This window comes from Spermophilus citellus (assembly GCF_964194105.1).
Source record: "Spermophilus citellus genome assembly, chromosome: 6".
Taxonomy (NCBI): Eukaryota; Metazoa; Chordata; class Mammalia; order Rodentia; family Sciuridae; genus Spermophilus; species Spermophilus citellus.
The window spans coordinates 74260527-74282028 of record NC_138187.1 but is presented as its reverse complement, the minus strand read 5'-3'; the positions used below and the strand labels follow the sequence as shown (position 1 = coordinate 74282028).

General features: G+C 34.1%; 1 protein-coding gene across 1 annotated transcript in view; it reads left to right on the top strand.

The window, feature by feature from the left end:
- CUBN (cubilin) overlaps positions 1-21502 on the top strand; it is a 307889-nt gene that overhangs the window by 21420 nt on the left and 264967 nt on the right. Inside the window, exons 13-17 of the mRNA XM_081299156.1 lie at positions 896-1008; positions 3224-3458; positions 13395-13576; positions 15397-15559; positions 17542-17732. Coding sequence (XP_081155282.1) covers positions 896-1008; positions 3224-3458; positions 13395-13576; positions 15397-15559; positions 17542-17732 — 884 coding nt within the window. The remainder of the gene's footprint in view (positions 1-895; positions 1009-3223; positions 3459-13394; positions 13577-15396; positions 15560-17541; positions 17733-21502) is intronic.

Below are 21502 nucleotides of genomic sequence, written 5' to 3'. Positions count from 1 at the left end.
ATCATAAGAATCTTTCTTCAAAAGAATTAAATTAGTATTTACCATTTTGTTCTGCCCTTTCTGAATCAAAAAAATATAAGCTAAGGTATTTTAGTTTTCTAAGGGAATATTTTTCATGTAGAAGTCATCAGATTTCCTTAAAATACTACATGTAATCACATCCCTTTCCTGCTCTGGAATATGCACTGGTTTTTCATTGCCGTTAAGTAGAAATTGGGGAGGTTTTCCAATTATCTTCTAAAACCAGCCTTCACCCTATCCATCTAAACTTATTTTCCACTACTTCCCTAGAAATACTTTTGTTTAAACCAGACATCACTCTGGCTGCCTGACCATGTGCTATTTGAGTATTTCCACTTGTTTTTTTTTTTTTTTTTTAATTTGTGATGTTTCTTTTCACAAGCCTCCTCGAATTTCTTCCATAATAATTCCTTCATAAAGTCTCTTCTGACTGCTCCATCCCTCACTTATTACTCCTAATTCTGGATCCACACATTGATGAGATGTTACCATGTGTTTAGCACCCTGGTGATCCCAGTTGATAAATATAGGAGCATAAAACATTGTTTCCACTTGTTTCTGCTTACCTTCTAGTTGAGGATACATGACTAACCCAAATGGCAGAAAACATACCAGAACTAAAGCTATGAACTAAACTGTGTGAGGCTAAGTCAAGTTTCATAGAGGTAAACTAGTCAAGGTTCTCCAAGGTTCATGGAGAAGGTTCGTGGAGAAGTGATGGTATATTTAAATTAGACTTTGAATAAAAGATGGAGTTTGGGAGTCAACAGAAGAGGGGACAGAGAAAAGGGAATGGAACAACAGGCCAGAGTTACCTAGACTCTTCCTTTTAGGAGTCTCTTAAAAGCACAGTTCTTCATCTTCTCCTTTGTAGTTTGTGGAGGATCGCTCTCAGAGATGAATGGAACAATCAGCTACAAGAGCCCCGATGATGGTTATGTTCATAATGTTAACTGCTTCTGGGTTATCCGAACTGAAGAGGGAAAGGTAAATACAGTTTCATTTGCATATTAGAATATGCACAATAATATTTGAATATATATTGCATAAAATATACATAATGATAATTCAAATGTCATATATTGAGTTTTTACTCAATGCCAGGCTTTGTGCTAGATATTTCCCAACCTTTCTCTCATCATACACTAACTCTTTGAAATAAGTAATAATATCCTCATTTTGTAGATGAAACGACAAAAAGTAAGGGAAGCAATGTGAAGTTCTCCCACCCCCAACACTGCTTAGCTTATAATTGGGAATGGTTGAATTTCAAAGTCAAGTTTGTCTGGTTCCAAAATCCATGCTTTAGGAATGAATGGTTCTCTACATTGGATGACTAACTGCAAGCTAGTAGTTAATTTATAAAGTCTAGTTGTTACTGAGACAATGCTGTTTGAAGATGACCACTCATATTAGTATATTGATTATTATGCAATATCCATCACAAGCCATTAAGATGACCTATTTTTTAAATAAAATGTCTCTGTGCCAAGTACTATGCTATTCACATACATCACAGCATTTTTAACTTCCAGAACCCTAAAGATAGGAATTACTAGCTTCATTTTACATATGAGGAAATGCAGCCTTGAGCAGTTGAGAAATTCAACCAGGACCACGTGGTTTGTAAGTGGCTTGTGGTGACTCAACCCCAGGCCATTGGGTCTCCAAAGCTTGTAACCCTAAGAAGCTATGTGAATACTTAACTCTTAAAATAAAGATCTGAGCCCAAGTTTTCTGTGCTATTATATCCAACATTAATTACTTAATTAAGTATTTATTTCTCAATCAACTCTTGGACTCATTAAAGGAAAGTGATATATATGTCTGAGTAGATAAGATTTTCCCCTGAAATTCTGTTTACATTTTCTAGCAGACTAGTATCACAGAGGACATTGTAAAGGGGTCAGAAATGTTATTTTCCCTTGTGGAGGGAGGTTTCTTTAGGGTCTGGTAACTCCACAATAGAATAAATTCCAAAACAAATTTCCCAGTGAGTATGTTATGTGAATTTCCTTCCTTCCATTTAGTTTTCATTAATTCTATTTCCTGACATTGAAAAGACTTTTTTTTTTTTCAAGAAGAAGTTCTTACGTGAAAAATTTTAAGTATGTTTATTACCAATTTGTAAGAAAAATTATCCTGGTCTTTTCCTGATTGTTGTAGTTTTATATATTTTTCTTTCACAATAATGTATCTAATTATAGCAGAAAATAGGTACAAATCAGAATAATTCAATAAATTAACATTTATTTATCATTTAAATTGTCTCACTGCATGAAATGATGTAATGATGGATAATATCTTTAAAATGCCCTTACATAGAATTTCAAAAATCTCCTGAAATTCTTATTTACTAGCTGAACACTTTGATTTTAAGCTCTGGTGAAAATTAAGCAGTCTTTTTTGGTTACTTGTTTTAAATGAGGTTGTCCATACAAAATCTTCTGTTTTATTCTTTATATTACTATATTTGAAGTCTGTGCATTCTAACAGTTTACTTCAGAGATACATTTTCATGTTATTCTTTTCTACTTGCATACTCAGTGCTTTTTCTATTACCTTATTTCCATTCTTTACTGTTGGCATTGCTCACTCTTTAGTGATATCCAACCCCTGAGAACACTTAGACTGTATGCACATCTGCCCTGTGCCTATTCAGCCTATGCCTTAGTACATCAGTCTGGGCTATGTGCCTGAGACTCCCATGGTTTCTTCATCCCTGATGGGAAAGGAAGAATGTATGTGTAGGTCATTCATAGGATCACAATATAGATTCTTAAGCATAGCAATATTAGTTAAACGTAACTCACAGATTTTTCAAATAGTTCATTACACTGATTTAGAAACCCTGTCAGACATATATTCAAAGTGATTTTATTTGATGTATTTGCCAGTTTAATGAAATCTAAGTGAATCTATTTCTTTTAATTGATACATAGTATTATACATATTTATGGAGTACTGTATGATAATTTGATATTTGTATACAATGTGCAATGATCAAATCAAGGAGACTAGCATTCCTCAAAGATCTTTTTATATATTTTGATATTAATTGAAGTTCGGTCTTAGCAATTCTTAACACAAGTCATTTAATTTGTAGAATTGCTATACATATTGAGGCATAATTAAGAAATGGGAGATGAATTCTAAAATAATGGACATGAAAATAATATATCATGGTTTTTCTATTTTTTAGGTCCTGCGTATCACTTTGATTTTTTTCCAATTAGAATCGGTGAATGATTGCCCACATGAGTTTCTTCAGATTCATGATGGAGATTCCTCTGCAGCCTTTCCACTTGGAAGGTTCTGTGGCTCCAGACCTCTTCAGGAAATCCTCAGCAGTGACAATGCTCTCTATTTTCATCTCTATGCTGACCATTTGAGTAATGGAAGAGGATTTACAGCAAGATGGGAAACACGGGAACCAGGTATGTGTAAACATGGAGAAGAGCAAAGATAAATTTTGAGGTTATTAAATTTTCTTGATCCAGTCGAAACTTTTGGGTACATAACAAGTTTGGAGATCCAGAGATACAGTTTACGTTAATTATTTAAAAATCCAATTTTAAATGAACTGGATTTAATTTTGCATTCAAAGATAACAAATTAGGATATATTAGAAGAATTCAAAAAACATGAATCTTAATGAGTCCCTCATAAAATTACTGAGTAGCATCTTTATAAACTCTAGCAGTCTCTTTACCCCAGAGATGTCATTGAGGACATTGTCCCCTCCTTCATCTAGTATTCCTTATCTTTTTTTTTTTTTGGTTGTTCAAAACATTACAAAGCTCATGACATATCATCTTCCATACATTTGATTCAAGTGGGTTATGAACTCCCATTTTTTATCCCAAATACAAGTTGCAGAATCACATCGGTTACACATCCACATTTTTACATAATACCATATTAATGACTGTTAGTATTCCTTATCTTAATGTCCATTTGATAACTTGTTCTTTTCTTCTTGCTGTTATTTTGCTTTTATACTCAATTTAAAAACCTATAACTATGAAAAATTTAAACATGTCAAAATAAGAGAGCACAGTATACTGACTCCCTATTCCTTTATCAGTAACTCTATTGGTCTCTTTCTGACTTTTTAATTTTTTATATTGGTGCATTTAGCAATTTTGCTGTCACCTTGGTTTAATTATTGTAGTTTAAAGTTTGGTAGGTCAAATCCTCTGTGTTCTTTTTAAGCATAGTAGATCCTTTGCATATCCATATATACTTTTGAATCAGTTTATTTATTTCCCCCAGTGATCTGCTGTAATTTTGTTGGTATTTCATTGGCTGTATAATTAATTTAGGAATAAATGATCTCTTAAAATTGAGCCTGCCTATCTTCTATCATAGACTATCTCTATTCAGCTCTCCTGAAATTTATCCTGGCAGTGTTTTATAGATTTCAGTCTTCTAGTATTCTATACATTTTGTTAGATTTATTTATAAATATTTGATATTTTGTGTTATGTAAAATATTAATTTCCTAACATTTAATTTTTTACCTGTTGCTCACATAGAAATATGACATATTTTTAAAATAATGGATTTTTATTCTAGCCACATTGTGAAATTCATTAATCAATTCTTTTTTTTTAATAGATTCCTTTGCTTTTTTTTTCCATATGTAGTTATTCTGTGAATGAAGTGAATGAAGGATGTTTTTTTCTTTTTCATTTCAATATTTCTATTATTTCTTTTCCTTGTTGTTGCCCCAGCTAAGACTGCCAATACAAAGCTAAATAAAAGTGGTTGAAGAGACACCCTCTTTTTTTTCCAGCTGCATAGGGGAAATGTTCAATATTCCATCATTGAATGTAATGTTAGACATAAGTTTTGTAGATAACTTTTATCAGAGTAAGGGTATTCTCTCCTGTTTCAATTACCATTGCTATATAACAAATTATAAATTTAGGGCTATAGAACATTAATCATCTTATTTTGTTTCTGATTTTAAGGATCAGGAATTTGGAAAGGGCCCAACATGATAATTACCACTTGAAATCTGTTAAGCAATTACAATCAGATGTTAGCAGGGACTGTAGTCATCTGAGGGCTCAACATTCAAGATGTCTCACTTGGGCTGGGCATAGCTCAGTGTACACTTCCTGCTTAGCAGACATGAGGCCTTGGGTTCAAGCTGAAAAAAGAAAGAAAGAAAGAAAACAACAACCCTCACTTGTATAGTTAACTATACTGGCTCTTTTAGAAGACAGCTCAGTCAAGCTATTGCCTAATGTTGCTCCTCTAATGAGATAGTCTTAGAGTAGCTTTTCTTACATGGCAATTTGCAACAACAAATCCAGATGGGTGCTAATGGCTTTTCTTTTCTTTCTTTCTTTCTTTCTTTCTTTCTTTCTTTCTTTCTTTCTTTCTTTCTTTCTTTCTTTCTTTTCTTTCTTTCTTTTTTTTTGTTGGCCCGTCCTTGAAACAGCATTGTGTTATTTCTGCCATAGTTAATCGGTTGAATTACAAGCCAATTCAAATTCAAGAGGAGGAGATACAGATCCCACTTTTCAATGGGAGAAGTATCAGAATTAATAAACATTTTAAAACTATCACATCTTTTATTCTTACCTTTCCAAGAATTTCTCTAAAATCACAAATGGATTTTGGATGATATAAAATAGGTTTTCTGAATCTATTGAAATTATCACATGATCCTCTTGAGATGGTATATTCTTTAAGTGTGGCGAATTACATTGTGGATTTTGAAGAATGCAATGTTGATTCAGTGTTCAAGATCCACAATGTAATTCACCACACTTATGAAAAAGAGTTTTTTGTTTATTTGTTTTTTGGAACTGGGGACTGAACCCAGGGCATTACCTCTTTAGCCCTTTTTATTCCTTATTTTGAGACAGGGTCTCACTAAGTTGCTTAGAGCCTTGCTAAGTTGCTAAAGCTAGCCTTGAACTTTCAATCCTTCTGCATCAGCTTTCTGAGTTCCTGAAATTACAGGTATGCACTACCATACCCAGAAAGTTATTCTTTTAATATATGGCCTGATATGATATGCAAATATATTCTTTTTCAAAATTTTATACCTATATTTGAGAGAGATTGCCTAATAATTTTCCTTTCTTGTAATTTCCTTGTCAAGTTGTAATAGTGACAATTTAAAATCAAATGTGTCCCTAATTTTTATATTCTCTGAAGGTATTTGTGTAATATTGACAATATTCCCTCCTTAAGTGTTCACCATGAAGTTAGTTAAGACAGAAGTCTTGTGTGTGAGAAGTTTTAAATTGTGAGTTAAATTTAGTTTATATATACATATATGTCTGTGCATACTTTTTGTTTTTTTTCAGTTTTGGTAATTTTTTTTCCTCAAACTCACTCATTTAATCTACTCTTTCATAATATTTTCATACTATCTTTTAGTGTTCATAGGGTCTATAGTGATGTCCTCTCTATTCATTCCTGATATTGATAATTTATGCTATCTTTTTTTCCTTCATCAGTCTTACTAGGATTGATTTCACTCGTCTTTTCAAAATACTAACTGTTAGCTTTGTCAATGTGTTCTGTTGAATATTATTTCATTGAGTTTTATTCTTGGTTTTATAATTTTCTTCCCTTAATTTTTTTGGGGGACCTTAACTTACTGTTACCTTTATTTTTAGCATGTAAATTTGTTTATTCACAGATTTTAATTATTCCATTATAGTTTTACATAATATTGGCATTCATGTTTACATAATCATACATGCATGGAATACAATTTGTTCTATTTCAATCCCTATGACTTCCTCTTTCCCTCCTCTCCTCCCTCCTCATGTTCCTCTTCCTCTACTCTACTGGTCTTTCTTCTATTTGTTATTTCTTTAGCTGATACTTTATAGATATACATGAAGGTGAAATTTCATGATTTGAAATAAGGTGCTATATTCATATATGGACATAGCATAATTTGGTCAATTTCATTCTACAATTCCTTCCTTTTCCCATCCCTCTTCCATCCCCCTCTATTCTTTTTCCTCTACTCCATTGATCTCCCTTTTGTTTTGTTGGCATTTTACCCACCTTCTTTCATTTTCCTTTTATATGCTAAATGACATATAAACCAGACTCAGACTTAAGTTCACTTAGCATAGTGTTTTCCAGTTCTGTTGATTTATCAGCAAATGTCATAATTTTATTGTTCTTTATGGCTGAGTAGCACTCCATTTTGTATATGTACCACATTTTCTTTATCCCTCCTCTGTGGATGGGCACCTGATCTGGTTCTATAACTTGGCTCTTGTAAAATTGTACTGCTATAAATATGGATGTGCTTGTATCACCATAGTATGCTGTGTTTAGTTCTTCAGGATAAATACCAAGGAGTGGGACTGCTGGGTCCTATCATGGTTCCATTCGTAGTCTTTTGAGGAGTTTCCATATTGCCTTCCAAAATGATTGTGCTAAATTTCAGTCCCACCAACAATGTATGAGTGTACCTTTTATCCCAGATGCTCACCAGCATTTATTATTATTTTTGTTGTTAATGACTGCTATTCTAACTGGAGTGAGATGGCATTGCAGTAGTTTTGATTGCATTTCCCTGATTGCTAGGGATGTTGAACACCTTTTTTTTTCCATATATTTACTGGCTATTTGGTTTTCTTCTTCTGAGAAGTGTCTGTTTAGTTCTTTTCTCCAATTATTGATTTTGTTATCTTTTTGGTAATAAGTTTTTTTTGAGTTCTTTATATATTCTGGATATTAATCCCCTGTTGGAGGAGCAGCTGGAAAGATCTTTCATTCTGCAGTTTCTCTTCCTGTTCTTAATTATTTCCTTTGTGTGCATAAGCTCTCTGATTTGATGTCCATCTCATTTACTGATTCTTGGTTTTATTTCTTGAGCTTTATGATTCTTTTTAAGGAAGTCAGTGCTTGCTTGTTGGAGTGTTGAGCCTCTGTGTTCTTCTAGCAGTTGCAAAGTCTCTAATCTAATTCTTAGGTCTTTGATCCACTTTGAGTTTACTTTTGTACAGGGTGAAAGATAGGAATCTAGTTTCATTCTTCTACATATGGATATCCAGGGTTTTTTTTAACTGTTTGTTAAAAAGGCTATCTTTTCCCCATAAGTTTTAAGAAGGCTATCTTTACTCCGTACATTTTTGGCACCTTTGTCAAGTATCAGATGACTTTATTTTTGTGGATTTGTCTCTGAATTCTACTCTGTTCTATTGGTCTTCACATCTGTTTTCATGGCAATACCATGCTGTTTAGTATATAGCTCTATAGTATAATTTGAGATCAGGTATTGTGATGCCTCCTATATTTCTCTTCTTGCTCAGAATTGCTTTGGCTATTCTATGTCTTCTTCTTCCAAATGAATTTTAGAACTTTTTTTTTCTAGTTCTGTGAAGAATGTCATTGGCATTTTGGTGGGGATTGCACTGAATCTGTATGCACTTTTGGTGATATGACCATTTTGACAATATTAACTCTGCCAATTCAAGAACATGGGAAGTCTTTTCATCTTTTAAGATATTTTTCAATTTCTCTTCAGTATTCTACAGTTTTCATTAAAGAGGTCTTTCATCTCCTTGTTATTCCTAAGTATTTTTTTTTAGGTTGTTGTGAACAGGATAGTACTTACTATTACCTTTTTAAAATTTTTCCCAGATTCTTAACTTAGAAGGATTGATGTAATTTCAACCTTTAAAACATTTATTATATGTACTAGAGCTATGCCTTTTCTCTGAGAATTGTTTTTTTTTTCTGTATCTCATGTGAGTTTTCATTGGCATTCAGCTTAAAATATTTCCTCATTCTTATTTTGATTTCTCTGTGACTGTGGTTTTATTAAAAATGTGTTACTTAATGACCAATGTGGTCATTAATCTTTCAGTATATCATTTCAATCTTTTGAAATTTGTTGAGATTTGTTTAGATGGACTAATATATTTTCTACTTTGGCATACTTCTCATATAGACAAGAAAGAATATGTATTCTGCAGTGGTGCAATATGGGTCATCTATATATGTCAACTTAGCCAAGTTGGTCAGTAGGTTTGTTCAGCTATTATATTTATTTAACGATTTGAAAGATGTTTTCTCTATTCGTAAAAGAAGTGTGGTAAAAATCTCAAGCTATGATTATAGAGTTGTGTATCTTTCTGCTCTGACAATTTTTGCTCTGTGTATTTATTATACTTTTTTTTCTTTCTCTCAATGTTTAAAATGCTTCTTTTTAAAAACAATTTATTTATTTATTTTTTCTAATTAGTTATGACAGGAGATGAAATGGAGCACAATTTTTCATGTCTCTGGTTGTACACAAAGTAGAGTCACACCATTCGTGTCTTCATACATGTACTTAGGATAATGATGTTCATCTCATTACACCATCATTCCTACCCCCTTGTCCCCTCCCTTCCCCTCCCTCCCCTTTGCCCTATCCAAAGTTCCTCCTTTCCTCCCATGCTCCCTTCCCCATTATCAAATATTTATTTCTTACACCTATGTTTAATTGGAATTCTGATAAGAATGGCATTGAATCTGTAAATCACTTTGGATAGTGTGGACATTTTGATAATTTTAATTCTTCTAATCCATGAACATAGGTATCTTTCCAAGTATTTGTGTCTTATTCAATTCTTTTATCAATATTTTCTGATTTTTATTGTACAGATCTTTCACATTTTTGGTTAAATTCATTCCACATACTTTTTTGGATGCTATTATAAACGGTATTGTTTGCTTAATTGCTTTTTTTGATAGTTCATTGTTGCTGTACAGAAATGAAACTGATTTTTGTACCCTGCAACTGTACTGAGATAATTTGTCACCTTATTTAATTATTGGTTCTAAAGTGGTTTTTATTTATTTATTTATTTTTTAGTCTCTAAGGTTTTTATATGTAACATTATGTCATTTGCAAACAGACAATTTTACATTTTACATCTCATCACTTTTCTTCAACCTAAGGAACATCTTTCACTCTTTCAAATGCAAACTGTCTACCACTGACATATTCTCTCAGCTTTTGATGGTCTGGGAATGAATTTTTTCCTTTTAGTTTTTGAAGAAAATTATCACATATAGCATTCTAGGTTGACAGTTTACTTTCTATCAGCCATTTAGACATAGCATTTCATTGTCTTCTGACTTGCCTGATTTCTCTTTGGAGAATCACCAATAATTTTTATGTTGTTTCCTCTGAGTATAATATATCTTTTCCCTGTCTCTGTTTCTGCCTTTTTGCTTTTCTTCCTTGCATTTTTTTTGTGTTAATTTGGGGTTTGATTATGAGCTCTCTATGTTAATTTTTCCTGGTCTTTATTCTGCTTGGGAGTCATTTTGAGTTTTGAGTCTGTGAGTTGATTTCCTTTACTCACTTAGAAAATTGTTAGCCAATATTTATTCAAACATTGCCTTTGTCATTTTCTTCTTTTTCCCTTTTGGGATTGAAATGACACATGCAGTAAGGTTATGACTCTGTCTCACAATTATCATATTTCTATATCCTCCCCTTCCAATTTTTTTCACTCTTTTTGCTATTTGATTATTTTGTTTTGAAATGTCTTTAGGTACTTTAATCCTGTCTTCTGCTATGTCCAATCTGATGTTTAAAAATGCTCACCACGTAAAGACTTCTTGATTCCAGATGTTATAGTTTTCATTTCTAGGTTCTTTTAAGATAGATTTTCATTTTCTATTGAAATTCTTCATCAGCATCTATTTTGTCAATCTTTTCCTCTAAGTTTCTTCATAGGTACTAGAGAGTCATTGTGGGGTAGCTCTAATATCTGAGTTGTTTCTGGCTCAGATTGCCTGTTTTATTTGTTTATTATCAGTTCCTATTTTTCCTAATTCCTCACGGGCATGGTAAATTTCTGTTGTGTATATCGGGTGTTCGAGATTATATTAAATTCTTCTCAAAAGGGTTGGGATTTTTCTGGTAGGCAGTTATGTTATTGACAGATCACTTTGATCAAAGCAAGTCTTGAATTTATAGACTATTTCTTCTCAGGTTGTTCTTCCCATTTAAAAAGTCTCTCTTGGGCTGGGGCTGTGAATCAGTGGTAGAGAGCCAGCCTCACATGTGTGAGGCACTGGGGTTCCATCCTAAACACTACATAAAAATAGAGATATTGCGTCCACCTACAACTAAAAAAAAAAATTCAAAAAAATAAAAATTAAAAAAAATTATTAAAAACCTTCTCTTTATGTTTCCTCTGATGGTTTTAGCAATCCTTAGTTTCATTGTTTAGATTAGTTATTCATGACAAAATAATATTCTAATTTTGTCATTTCTTATTTATTTAGTCTTTGAAGTTCTCCAATGGAATAAATCTTTTCCATATCAACTATTTGTTACTTCCACATACATATCATATAGGAAATGTAGGATAAATTCTTGATCCTTTCATTATCCCCTGGGTATTCAAGTTAATGACTTAGTTCCCTAGCTTTCTTTAAAATGATCAATTAATTATTTTTCAATTTTATTTTATTTTGTTTTTGGTATCTATGAATTAATTTTTTTGCTTATATTTGACATGCTTTAATCCATTCTGACTTTAAAAAATCTTCAATTGTTCCATATTTTTTTAGTGAGAATTTTTTTCTAGTTAGTTTCTCAGGCTTTTTGGTCAAATTCCTGTTACCTCTGAAAGTTTACTTTCTGTTTTGAAAAGTTCCAGGCCTTCCTATACATTTATTGTCTTGGACTAGAACCAACTAGTTCCCTAAAGAGATTTTACTCTTTCAGTAGGAAATGATATTTAGAGCCCACTGCCTTGTTGCTAGGGGTGCCTACTGTTGCTAGGTGAGTCTGTCTCTATACCTTTCAGGAGACAGAAGTAGAAAATAATTTTTTCAGTTTTTTAAAATTAATTTTTAAATTTGTTTTAATTACTTATACATGACAGTAGGATGCATTTATGTACTTTGATATGTTGTACATAGATGGGATATAATTTTTCATTTTTCTGAGTATACATGTTGCAGAATCATATTGGTCATGTACTCACAGTGTTCTTACAATATATTGGAATATTGATATTATAGGGTTCATTTTCACTTTACATTGAAACTCTTCTCTCATATACTAAAAATTTTGGTTTCCAAGAACATTAACATGTTATCTATATACATACTTAATTCCACAACTTTTAAAAAATAATAGTGCCAATATTATTATGAATAACATAATTGAAAATCATCTAATATATTATCATTGTTATTTTATACTTGAGATACATTTTACTTGGGACATATAGTCAAATTACAGTGTTTTAAAGTCTCATATTTCTACTCTTCACAGTTAACTTGTCAGTTCAACGAAGTTATTCAATTGGTCCCATTTTGCTTATGATTTTAGAGATTTCTTTTCTTATTTGTATTACATTGTACTTTATAATTATTTAAAGCCTGTTCATAGTGCCAAAACCAAATCAAAACGCATGGTTGATGTAAAGAAGTCTAAATTCCAACCCTCTCCCTTCCACCCTATTCTTTCCTCCCTTAAGTAACTGTTCAGATTCATCCCTCAATGTAAAAACTTAAGCAAATAATCATATTTTTTTCTCTCAGATAAAAGGTGGCATGCTTTCCACAGAGGTTGCATAATTTGAGTATGTGTAAAGTGTCATTTTCCTTTAACATACTTAATGAAGTCTATATTATTTAGTATTTCCATTTTTTAATTTTACAGTAGCATTTACTATAATTCACCACAAATTCTTTGTTAAATAAACGTGGGTATTAATAAAAAAAAAAAAGATTCTTCCAGTCATTGCTCAGCCAGTTAAGGAGCTGTGGTGTAAAGGGGTGGTAGTGGGGTCAGTTTCAGAAATTCTGGCTCAATTCCCTATTTGCTCCTTTCCTGGGCCAATGGCTTAATCACCATTCATATTTGAATGTCTTCATTTGTAAAATGAATGACTTCACTCTAAGGTGGTGTTAAGGAACCTTCTCACATGAAAATTATATGTTGCTTAATTATCTTAAAATATTAAGTAATCTGAATTGTTGAAACACATAGGGGCCAATAGAAATTCCAGTTTTCTCAGAGTTAATATATAAAAATAAATCTCTTGAGCTGTGAAAGATATGAATTTTCATTCCCATTATTCACCCCTCTGAGGGTTCAGCACTATATTTTAATTGTATTACTGTATGATGGCTTATAAGCATAGAACAGCATATGGGTGATTCATTTATTTATTAGTTGGTACTTCTAGATTTATAACTTTATGAAACTGGAAAACTGAAGGTCTTGTTTAATTTATGAGGGTATCCAAAACTGCTCATAGTTATTTAAATGAAGTTTAGATTCTTATAGCAGTGGCTATGACAATTCTACATGAATTATAACTTGTATACAAATGTAAAGTTATTGTCCCCTCTTGTTTTAGAGTGTGGAGGTATAGTGACTGGTACTTATGGTTCTATCAAGTCTCCGGGGTATCCTGGAAACTACCCCCCAGGAAGAGATTGTGTGTGGCATGTTTTAACAAGTCCTGGACTCCTGATAACATTTGCTTTTGGGACCTTGAACCTGGAGGACCATGATGATTGTAGCAAAGATTACCTGGAGGTAAACAATCATATTTAGAGAGAACATATTATGGTTAGGACTCAGGGCACTGTGGTTTACTGATGCCCGTGAATGACCCCAATTCATTAGCGGTAATTAGATATTTTTCTCAATAGGCAGCCAATGTCTAAGTCTTGCTAGGTCCCTATTCTCATTTCTGTGGATTTTTTGCTGCTGCTTCTGGGTTCCATTTAAATCTGGGAAATAGATTGCCTTGCCTTCCTCTATCCTTTGCTGGAAATACAGGCCCCTGGTGGGTTAATAGCAGAATTAATGAAATAAACACTAAGTAACGGTGTCTCCTCCAATGCAGATTCAGTTCTTCCGTTGTCATGGTAAACCAGCAGGGTATTTCACAACTTGAATATAGTGTTTCATGAAAAAAAAATAAATTTAATAGGGACTGTGTTGAAATGAGTTGATAAGTGGCAAATCTTACTGAAAACTAATGAAAATTATCTTTGGGAGAAGTCAGGCTGAACCCCACCTGCCTCCCAAGGTTAAAATATGGGGGAGGGAAAAGGCTATTATGTTTAAATGCCATATGCGTATAGGTACAACAAAAATGTCTCCATTTGTAGACAGAATAGATCATGGAGAAGATTGAGTTCTTAGGCTGTTCTTGTATTTTTCGACACCATAAATCTCAGTACCCTTTGCAGTAGTGCTAAGAAGACAATAAGCTTTTCTGAGTCCATTAGGGAAGAGTGGAGTACTGTGGAATTATTCATAAAGGATAGAAGGATGCAGCTGTCAAAAAGGGTCTCCACAAGTTGAAGTCATTAGTAATTTAGCAGTTGTAATATAGATCTGAAACCTTCGGAAATGACTGGAAGATCTGCTTCTCTTTGGAAAATTTTAGCAAAATAACCTTTTCAATGTTGACAGAAAAAAGTGAATTATCTGAAATTCATATTCAATAAATTCCATCAAGTTAAATCAGAAGCTTTTAAAAATTCCGATATGTTAATTCCTAGGTAGCATGTATTAGAAAGTATCAATCATTTGGACAATATTGAAATGTCTCTCATTGACTACCAAGCTACAATTTTCAAGGAACAAGATCAATATAAAAATAAAATCCTATAAATTTGCTGCCAATGGAAAAAATAATCTGAATGGATGAAATTAACCACATAAAAATATTTAGCTCATTCCCTCCTTGGTGTTTGACACAATACAGACTGTGCAATGACAACGGGACATAAAGAGGTCAACACGATTATCTAATGTAGTAACAAACAACAATTAAAAACATCTAAGAAAATAGTGTCACTATTGTGGCATTTAATTACTATCAAATTGCACTTTTTAAATTCATTAAGTTCATTAAGCCATCTCTATGTCATGTCCAATAAGACTGTACTTCCTTTTCTATTGTGAATCAGTTGACATCAGTAGCATTTCTCCTCTTTTTTTCTTTACACATATTCATGTTCTTCTTCTAGATCACTGGGACTTTATCATTTAAAAGCAAATACCTGGGGATGGGGGAGGATGAGGAATCTAGGAAAGAAAACACTGACATTAGTAACATCATGAGAAAATTCCAAATTATGTGTAATTTTAGCCCTGGTGTTGACATTTAGACAGAAGATGAGGCATCTGGGGTGACAGGGGAAAAATGTTGTTTACTGAACCCCAACCATGTGTTAGTTCTTTGTGTGGTAGACTTCCACAGAAAGGAGAAAGGGAGACTCCTTGGAGTTATCACTTTTAAATGAAAGATTTTCTGTAGATAATGTACAGAATGCCTTTTTCTTTTTTTTTTTTAAGTTGACCATTTTGACCTTAATGATTTACTTTTTTTTTTTTTCTAGATTCGAGATGGTCCTTTGCATCAGGACCCTGTTCTCGGGAAGTTCTGTACCACACTCTCTGCCCCACCGCTCCAGACGACAGGTCCCTTTGCCAGAATTCATTTCCATTCTGACCTCCTAATTAATGACCAAGGCTTCCATATCACCTACTTAACATCACCTTGTAAGTACCCTATCTGTTGGGAACTTCATACACCTTTAAAGGATGATGCTATCGTTTATAGCCATTTTATATTTTAAGGTGGTACTGAAGATGACTTTCTTAGACCAGTGAAGGGACTTTGCGTTTCTCCCATAGCTCCAGACTTCTTCTTCTTCTTCTTCTTCTTCTTCTTCTTCTTCTTCTTCTTCTTCTTCTTCTTCTTCTTCTCCTTCTTCTCCTTCTTCTCCTTCTTCTCCTTCTTCTTCTTCTTCTTCTTCTTCTTCTTCTTCTTCTTCTTCTTCTTCTTCTTCTTCCTCCTCCTCCTCCTCCTCCTCCTCCTCCTCCTCCTCCTCCTCCTCCTCCTCCTCCTCCTCCTCCTCCTTCTTCTTCTTCTTCTTCCTTTCTCATGCTCTGTTATTAATACTGCAATACTCCTTAGTCCCTAAATTCTTGGATCCACAATCATGACAGAGATGAACGAGCACCTAATTAATATTCAGTACTTCAGAGCCTCGGTTCTCTAATGTTTGATATTTTGTTGTGAGAAAAGTTGTTCATGTGAGTAATGGGAGTCTATCTGGGGTTGTGTCTGATTTTATCCTTGGATCAAGTCTAGCTGTACAAGAGCTGATGTTCAGGACTGCAGTGTCCTAGGCCCCTAGAATTTCACTTCTAGTGAAATACTGTTACTTACTATGTCTTCAGTTGCACTGATACCTTAAAATAAACTAATGACAAAACAAATTAAATGCTCTCTGCTTTTATTCTTAGGGCTGGAGACATGTTCATGACAGCATCATTGTGTCCTTTTGAGAATTCCTAGAAAAAAAATACCTTTTAAGTCTCAGTATCAGGAAGAGTTATGATGAATATCTTCATGGGTTCCCCTTCTCCCTTTACTTTGAGGTCAAGCTGAAACTGCAGCTGACCTCCTATAACTTCCATAGCCCTTACAATTATTTTCTATGCTTCTCCACCATCCCTCTGGCCACCTGTGGCTGTTTTAATTTTTCTTTTAATCTGCTTTATTTATGTGGTTATATATTTTATTTTGTTGCGATATATTATAAACTCCTGTCTTTGGAATGAAGCAGAGCATTTATTTATTTAAAATGTATCTATTTTAATTAGGTATATATGACAGCAGAATGCATTTTGATTCATTGTACACAATTGCAGCACGACTTTTCATTTCTCTGTACAGAATGTACCATATGTGCAGTCATACATGCACCTAGGGTAATAATGTCCATCACATTCTACCATCTTTCCTGCCCCCATACCCCCTCTTCTCCCCTCCCTCACCTTTTCCCAAAGTTCCTCCATTTTTTCCCATGTCCTCCCCCATTATCGACCAGCATCCACTTCTCAGAGAGAACATTCGGCCTTTGTTGTTTTGGGGATTGGCTTACTTCAGTTAGCATGATATTCTCCATCTCCATTCATTTACCAAATGCTGTAATTTTATTGTCTTTTAATGCTGAGTAATATTCTGTTGTGTATATATACCATTTATATATATATATATATATATATATATATATATATATAATCCATTTCTCTCCTGAAGGGTGTCTAAGTTGCTTCCACCATTTAGCTATTGTGAATTGAGCTGCTATAAACATTGATGTGGCTGCGCTACTAGAGTATGCTGTTTTTAAGTTCTTTGGGTAGAGACTGAGGAGTGGGATAGCTGGGTCAAATGGTGGTTCCATTTGTATTGACATATTTGAAAAGCAATTTGTAGGAAAGAACAGTGGATTGGAAGTTTGATCACGCATATCTACGTTTATTTCTTTAGGCACTGCAGGGACATCTGGCAAACTTTTCAAACAGAAAATCTTATAGTGAGAGGCACAAGCCTGTATAGCATGAATTAAGTGGGTATTTTTGGAGTGTGTATGTGTGTGTGCCTAATTTATTTTTTAATGGATCCAATGACTGGGACCCACAACAAAAGCCATCCACATGACCCTTCCTTCTCTCTTCTCTGTTCTCTTCAGCGGATCTGCAGTGTGGAGGGCTCTACACAGAGCCAGAAGGCGAGATCCTCCTTCCTGATTTGTCTGGGCCTTTTGCTCACAAAAGACAATGCATCTACTCTATAGAGCAGCCTCAGGGAGAGCAAATACAAATTAACTTCACCCATGTGGAGCTGGAAGGCCAGAGCAGCTGTTCTCGGAGTTACATTGAGGTAACTTTTAGCATTCAATTGCCCTCAGATGATTTTCATCAACATGTTAATCTTCTGTAGGGTGGTGGTCTTCAAATGGTTCTAGACCAGCAGCATCCAACCCCACAAAAGATGATGTTAGAAATGCCATTGTATACCCTATCCCTGCCCTACCCTAGGATCTGGACTTGGTTGAGCAAGTTCATTGACTATGGCACCATAGCAATATATATTTTTAAATCCAGAAGAATTTATTTCAGGTGGTGAAGCAAATGGGTCTATTCAGTTTCTCTAGGGATGGAGGCCCATTAGGGGATTCTGATACAGGCTAGAGTTTAAGAACAACTGTTCTAGAGAATATGAAAGAAACTGCCTAAAAACAGACCTACAGATGATAAAACAAGAGATTAGTAAGGAAATCAACAAAGAACTAAGAGAAAAGCTGATGCTAGAAACGCATAATGATGCTAAATCACATCTACTAAACCAAGCTCTGCTCACTAAGGTACATGCCAATAAGTAAGGCTAATGGGATTTGCTAACAGAGTAAATCCCTATGGAGTAAATTTCCTACAGAGATTATGTACGATAATGTTATGCTGGAGGGAAGTGGAACTAGAGAAATTTAGGGATTTGCCCAGGTGGCCTGGCTAGTCAGTGACAAAGAGTTAGGTTAAAATTGTCAAAGGTTCGACATTCTCCTTCCTTAATCCTGCTTGTTCTCAAATGTTGACTTAAGTGTGTGTGATGGTTGTGAAAGGGGTCTACCTAAACCAAAACCAGGCAGTTTTTGTTTACGGGGCCAGTGACTTCTTTTGGTTAATTATTGGTCAAGCCACAAATTGAAGTACGGGACAAGAGAAACAAAACATTTTTTGTTGGGCATGATTATTTTATTTAAATTCAGAGAAGCCTTTACAATTTTGTTTGCTTATGTAAGTAAAACCAATTTATTTTTCCAGGAAAATTTTATATGACTTCCTGACTTCTTAACTCCATTTAGACAGAGAAAACATAGAACTTTACCCTAGGATCTGGACTTTGTTGAGCAAGTACATTGACCATGACATCATGGCAATATATATTTTTACATCCAGAAATTTTTATTTCAGGTGGTGAGGTGAATTCAATTTAAGTTTTTTTTTTATCTCTCATAAAATACATTAATACTGTGGAACAATTCTAAATAATTTTCTTAAATAAAAGTAACATGTCCAACATTAGTTTTTTTTTTTAATTTGAGAACAGTTAAAATACTCATAATTAGAGAGCACTTACTATGCACCTGGTGCTGTTCCAAGATTTTAATATAGGATGATAAATTTAGATAAAGATAACTGTCTGCTTACTGCACACCATGTCTGGTAGGTGCTCTATAGAAGTTAATTCATTGAATTACCACATTGTCTTTCTGATTTTAATCTCAGGAATCTGAGGCCCAGTGAAGGTAAGTTACTTGCCCACAGTTAAATGTCCGGCAAGTCGTAAATATGGGATTTAAATTTAAATGTTCTCAGTGTACTGACCTCAAAAAAAAAAAAAAAAAAAAAGAACAGAAATGCAATGGTGCAATTTTGCCTACAAGAGACATCTCATGTTTTCCAGGAAAAACTGTCTCATGAATTTCCCAATTCCTAACTGGTAGTCTGATCACAGGACGAAATGTGAAGCCAGGCTCAATGGTTTTCTGAGGTTGGAAAGGAAGTCACTAATAATCAGGAAAATTTGTGCACCTTTCTGCTAGATTCTTTTTTAAAAAATATTCTTTAGTTATATATAGACGCAGTATCTTTATTTTGTTCATTTACTTTTATGTGGTGCTGAGGATCGAACCCAGTGACTCACAGGTGGGAGGCGAGCACTCTACCGCCCAGCCGCACCCCAGCCGCCTCTGCTAGATTCTTCATAGTGGTTGTAATATCTAGGGAGCTGTCAGAGCATCTGCAAAGATACATTCTCCTTGCTGTGAAGATAATTTTCGCTGAATTTCAGTGAGGAGTTACATGAACTCCTCTGAAATATTCTGGAAAGTTATCAGGAAAAAAAACCCATCAAGACGACATTCAAAGATGTAATTTTGTAGAAAATAAAATTATGGCATTTGCAAGTAACTGGATGCAATTGGAGAATATCCATGTTAAGCGAAGTAATCCAATCCCATAAAACCAAAGGCCAATGTTTTCTCTGATATGTGGACACTGATCCATCCATAATGAGGGAGGATCATGGGAAGAATAAAAGAGCTTTGGATTGGGCAAAGGTGGGGAGGAGCGGGGGCATGGGGACAGCAAAGATGGTGGAATGAGACAGACATCGTTATCGTAGCTATGATATATGACTGCACAAATGGTGTGACTCTACATCGTGTACAACCAGAGAAATGAAAAACTGTGCTCCATGTATACAATGAATTGAAATGCACTCTGCTGTCGTGTATAAATAATTAGAACAAACTTAAAAAAGATTTAATGTAAATTAAACTGGCAGAATGTGCTAAGCAAGATGCTAAGCAACTCAGTGTAGGTAGAATGGGGTTGGAGTTAACTCATCTGAGCTTTAGTTCTGTAACTAAATAACTATACAACTTTGGACAATTCTATATATAAATATTTTAGTTCCTACTTTGATAAGATGCCATACCTATTCCTCTAATCTTCGTGAGGATAAAATTAAGGGAATGAATCAGGAAACAAAGTTGAAAAATTAAAAACATTATACAAATGCAAGGTTTTCTAGACCAAATCATGCCTTGAATTTGCCAGTTCAGAGACAGTCAATGAGCTCTTTCATGGTTGGCCAGAGACATTTATATTCTGGTGTGTTCACATACACAAAAAGGCTTGACAAAATTTTCCTCAAGGGTTGATAGAAAAACTCTACTATTCAGAAGGACAAGTCATGTGGAATGATTTGAATAGCTCAGTAAACTTTTCTGTTATATCCATGACCAACCCAAAAGAATGTGTATGATCAATGTATAGAATTTTAGCATCAGTTCAGGCCTTAGATCTAAAGTCATCTAATCTAAATCACCAATGGTGTAAATAATGAAATTGAGTCCTACAAAGCCAGGTATGGTGGTGCATGCCTGTAATCCCTTCCGGCAGCTTGGGAGGCTGAGGCAGAAGGATTTTGAGTTCAAAGACAACCTCAGCAAAAGCCAGGTGATTAACAACTCTGTGAGACCCTGTCTCTAAATAAAATACAAAATAAGGCTGGGGATGTGACTCAGTGGTCAGGTGCCCCTGAGTTCAATCCCCAGTACCAAAAGAAAAAATGAAAAAAGTCAAACTCTAGTTTTGTCAAAATAGGGCATAGATGTTCCTTTTTGGTATTCTAGATAAATAAATGTTGAATGAGATCAAAGATCTTATCATTAAATCATCTCTATTCATTAGGAAAAATTGTGAGCTAAACATTGGTTTTTCAGTACGTTTACTACTCTTGATGTTCTTTAGACAGTGATCGGGGAAGTAAGTGATGCAGGAATCAAATTTAAATGATATTGTTTTGAGATTTAAAGTTTTGCTCCCCAAGGTAGTTGTTTCATTTTTTAAAGCTATGCTTTAAAAGTGAAAAATTTAAGCAAGCAAATAAAAGAAAAGGAAGATGGTATTACAGATACTTTGTTCGTTTAGAGGGGAGATGACTTTGTCATTAATAATTCCACTTAAGAGAGAAAGCAGACCACCCAAAAATTTACAAAGAATGAAGAACAAAGAGGTAATTTTGGAGAGATATGGGGGAATGATAATAAGGAGTTTTCTTGTGAATAGATGCACTCCTGAGAA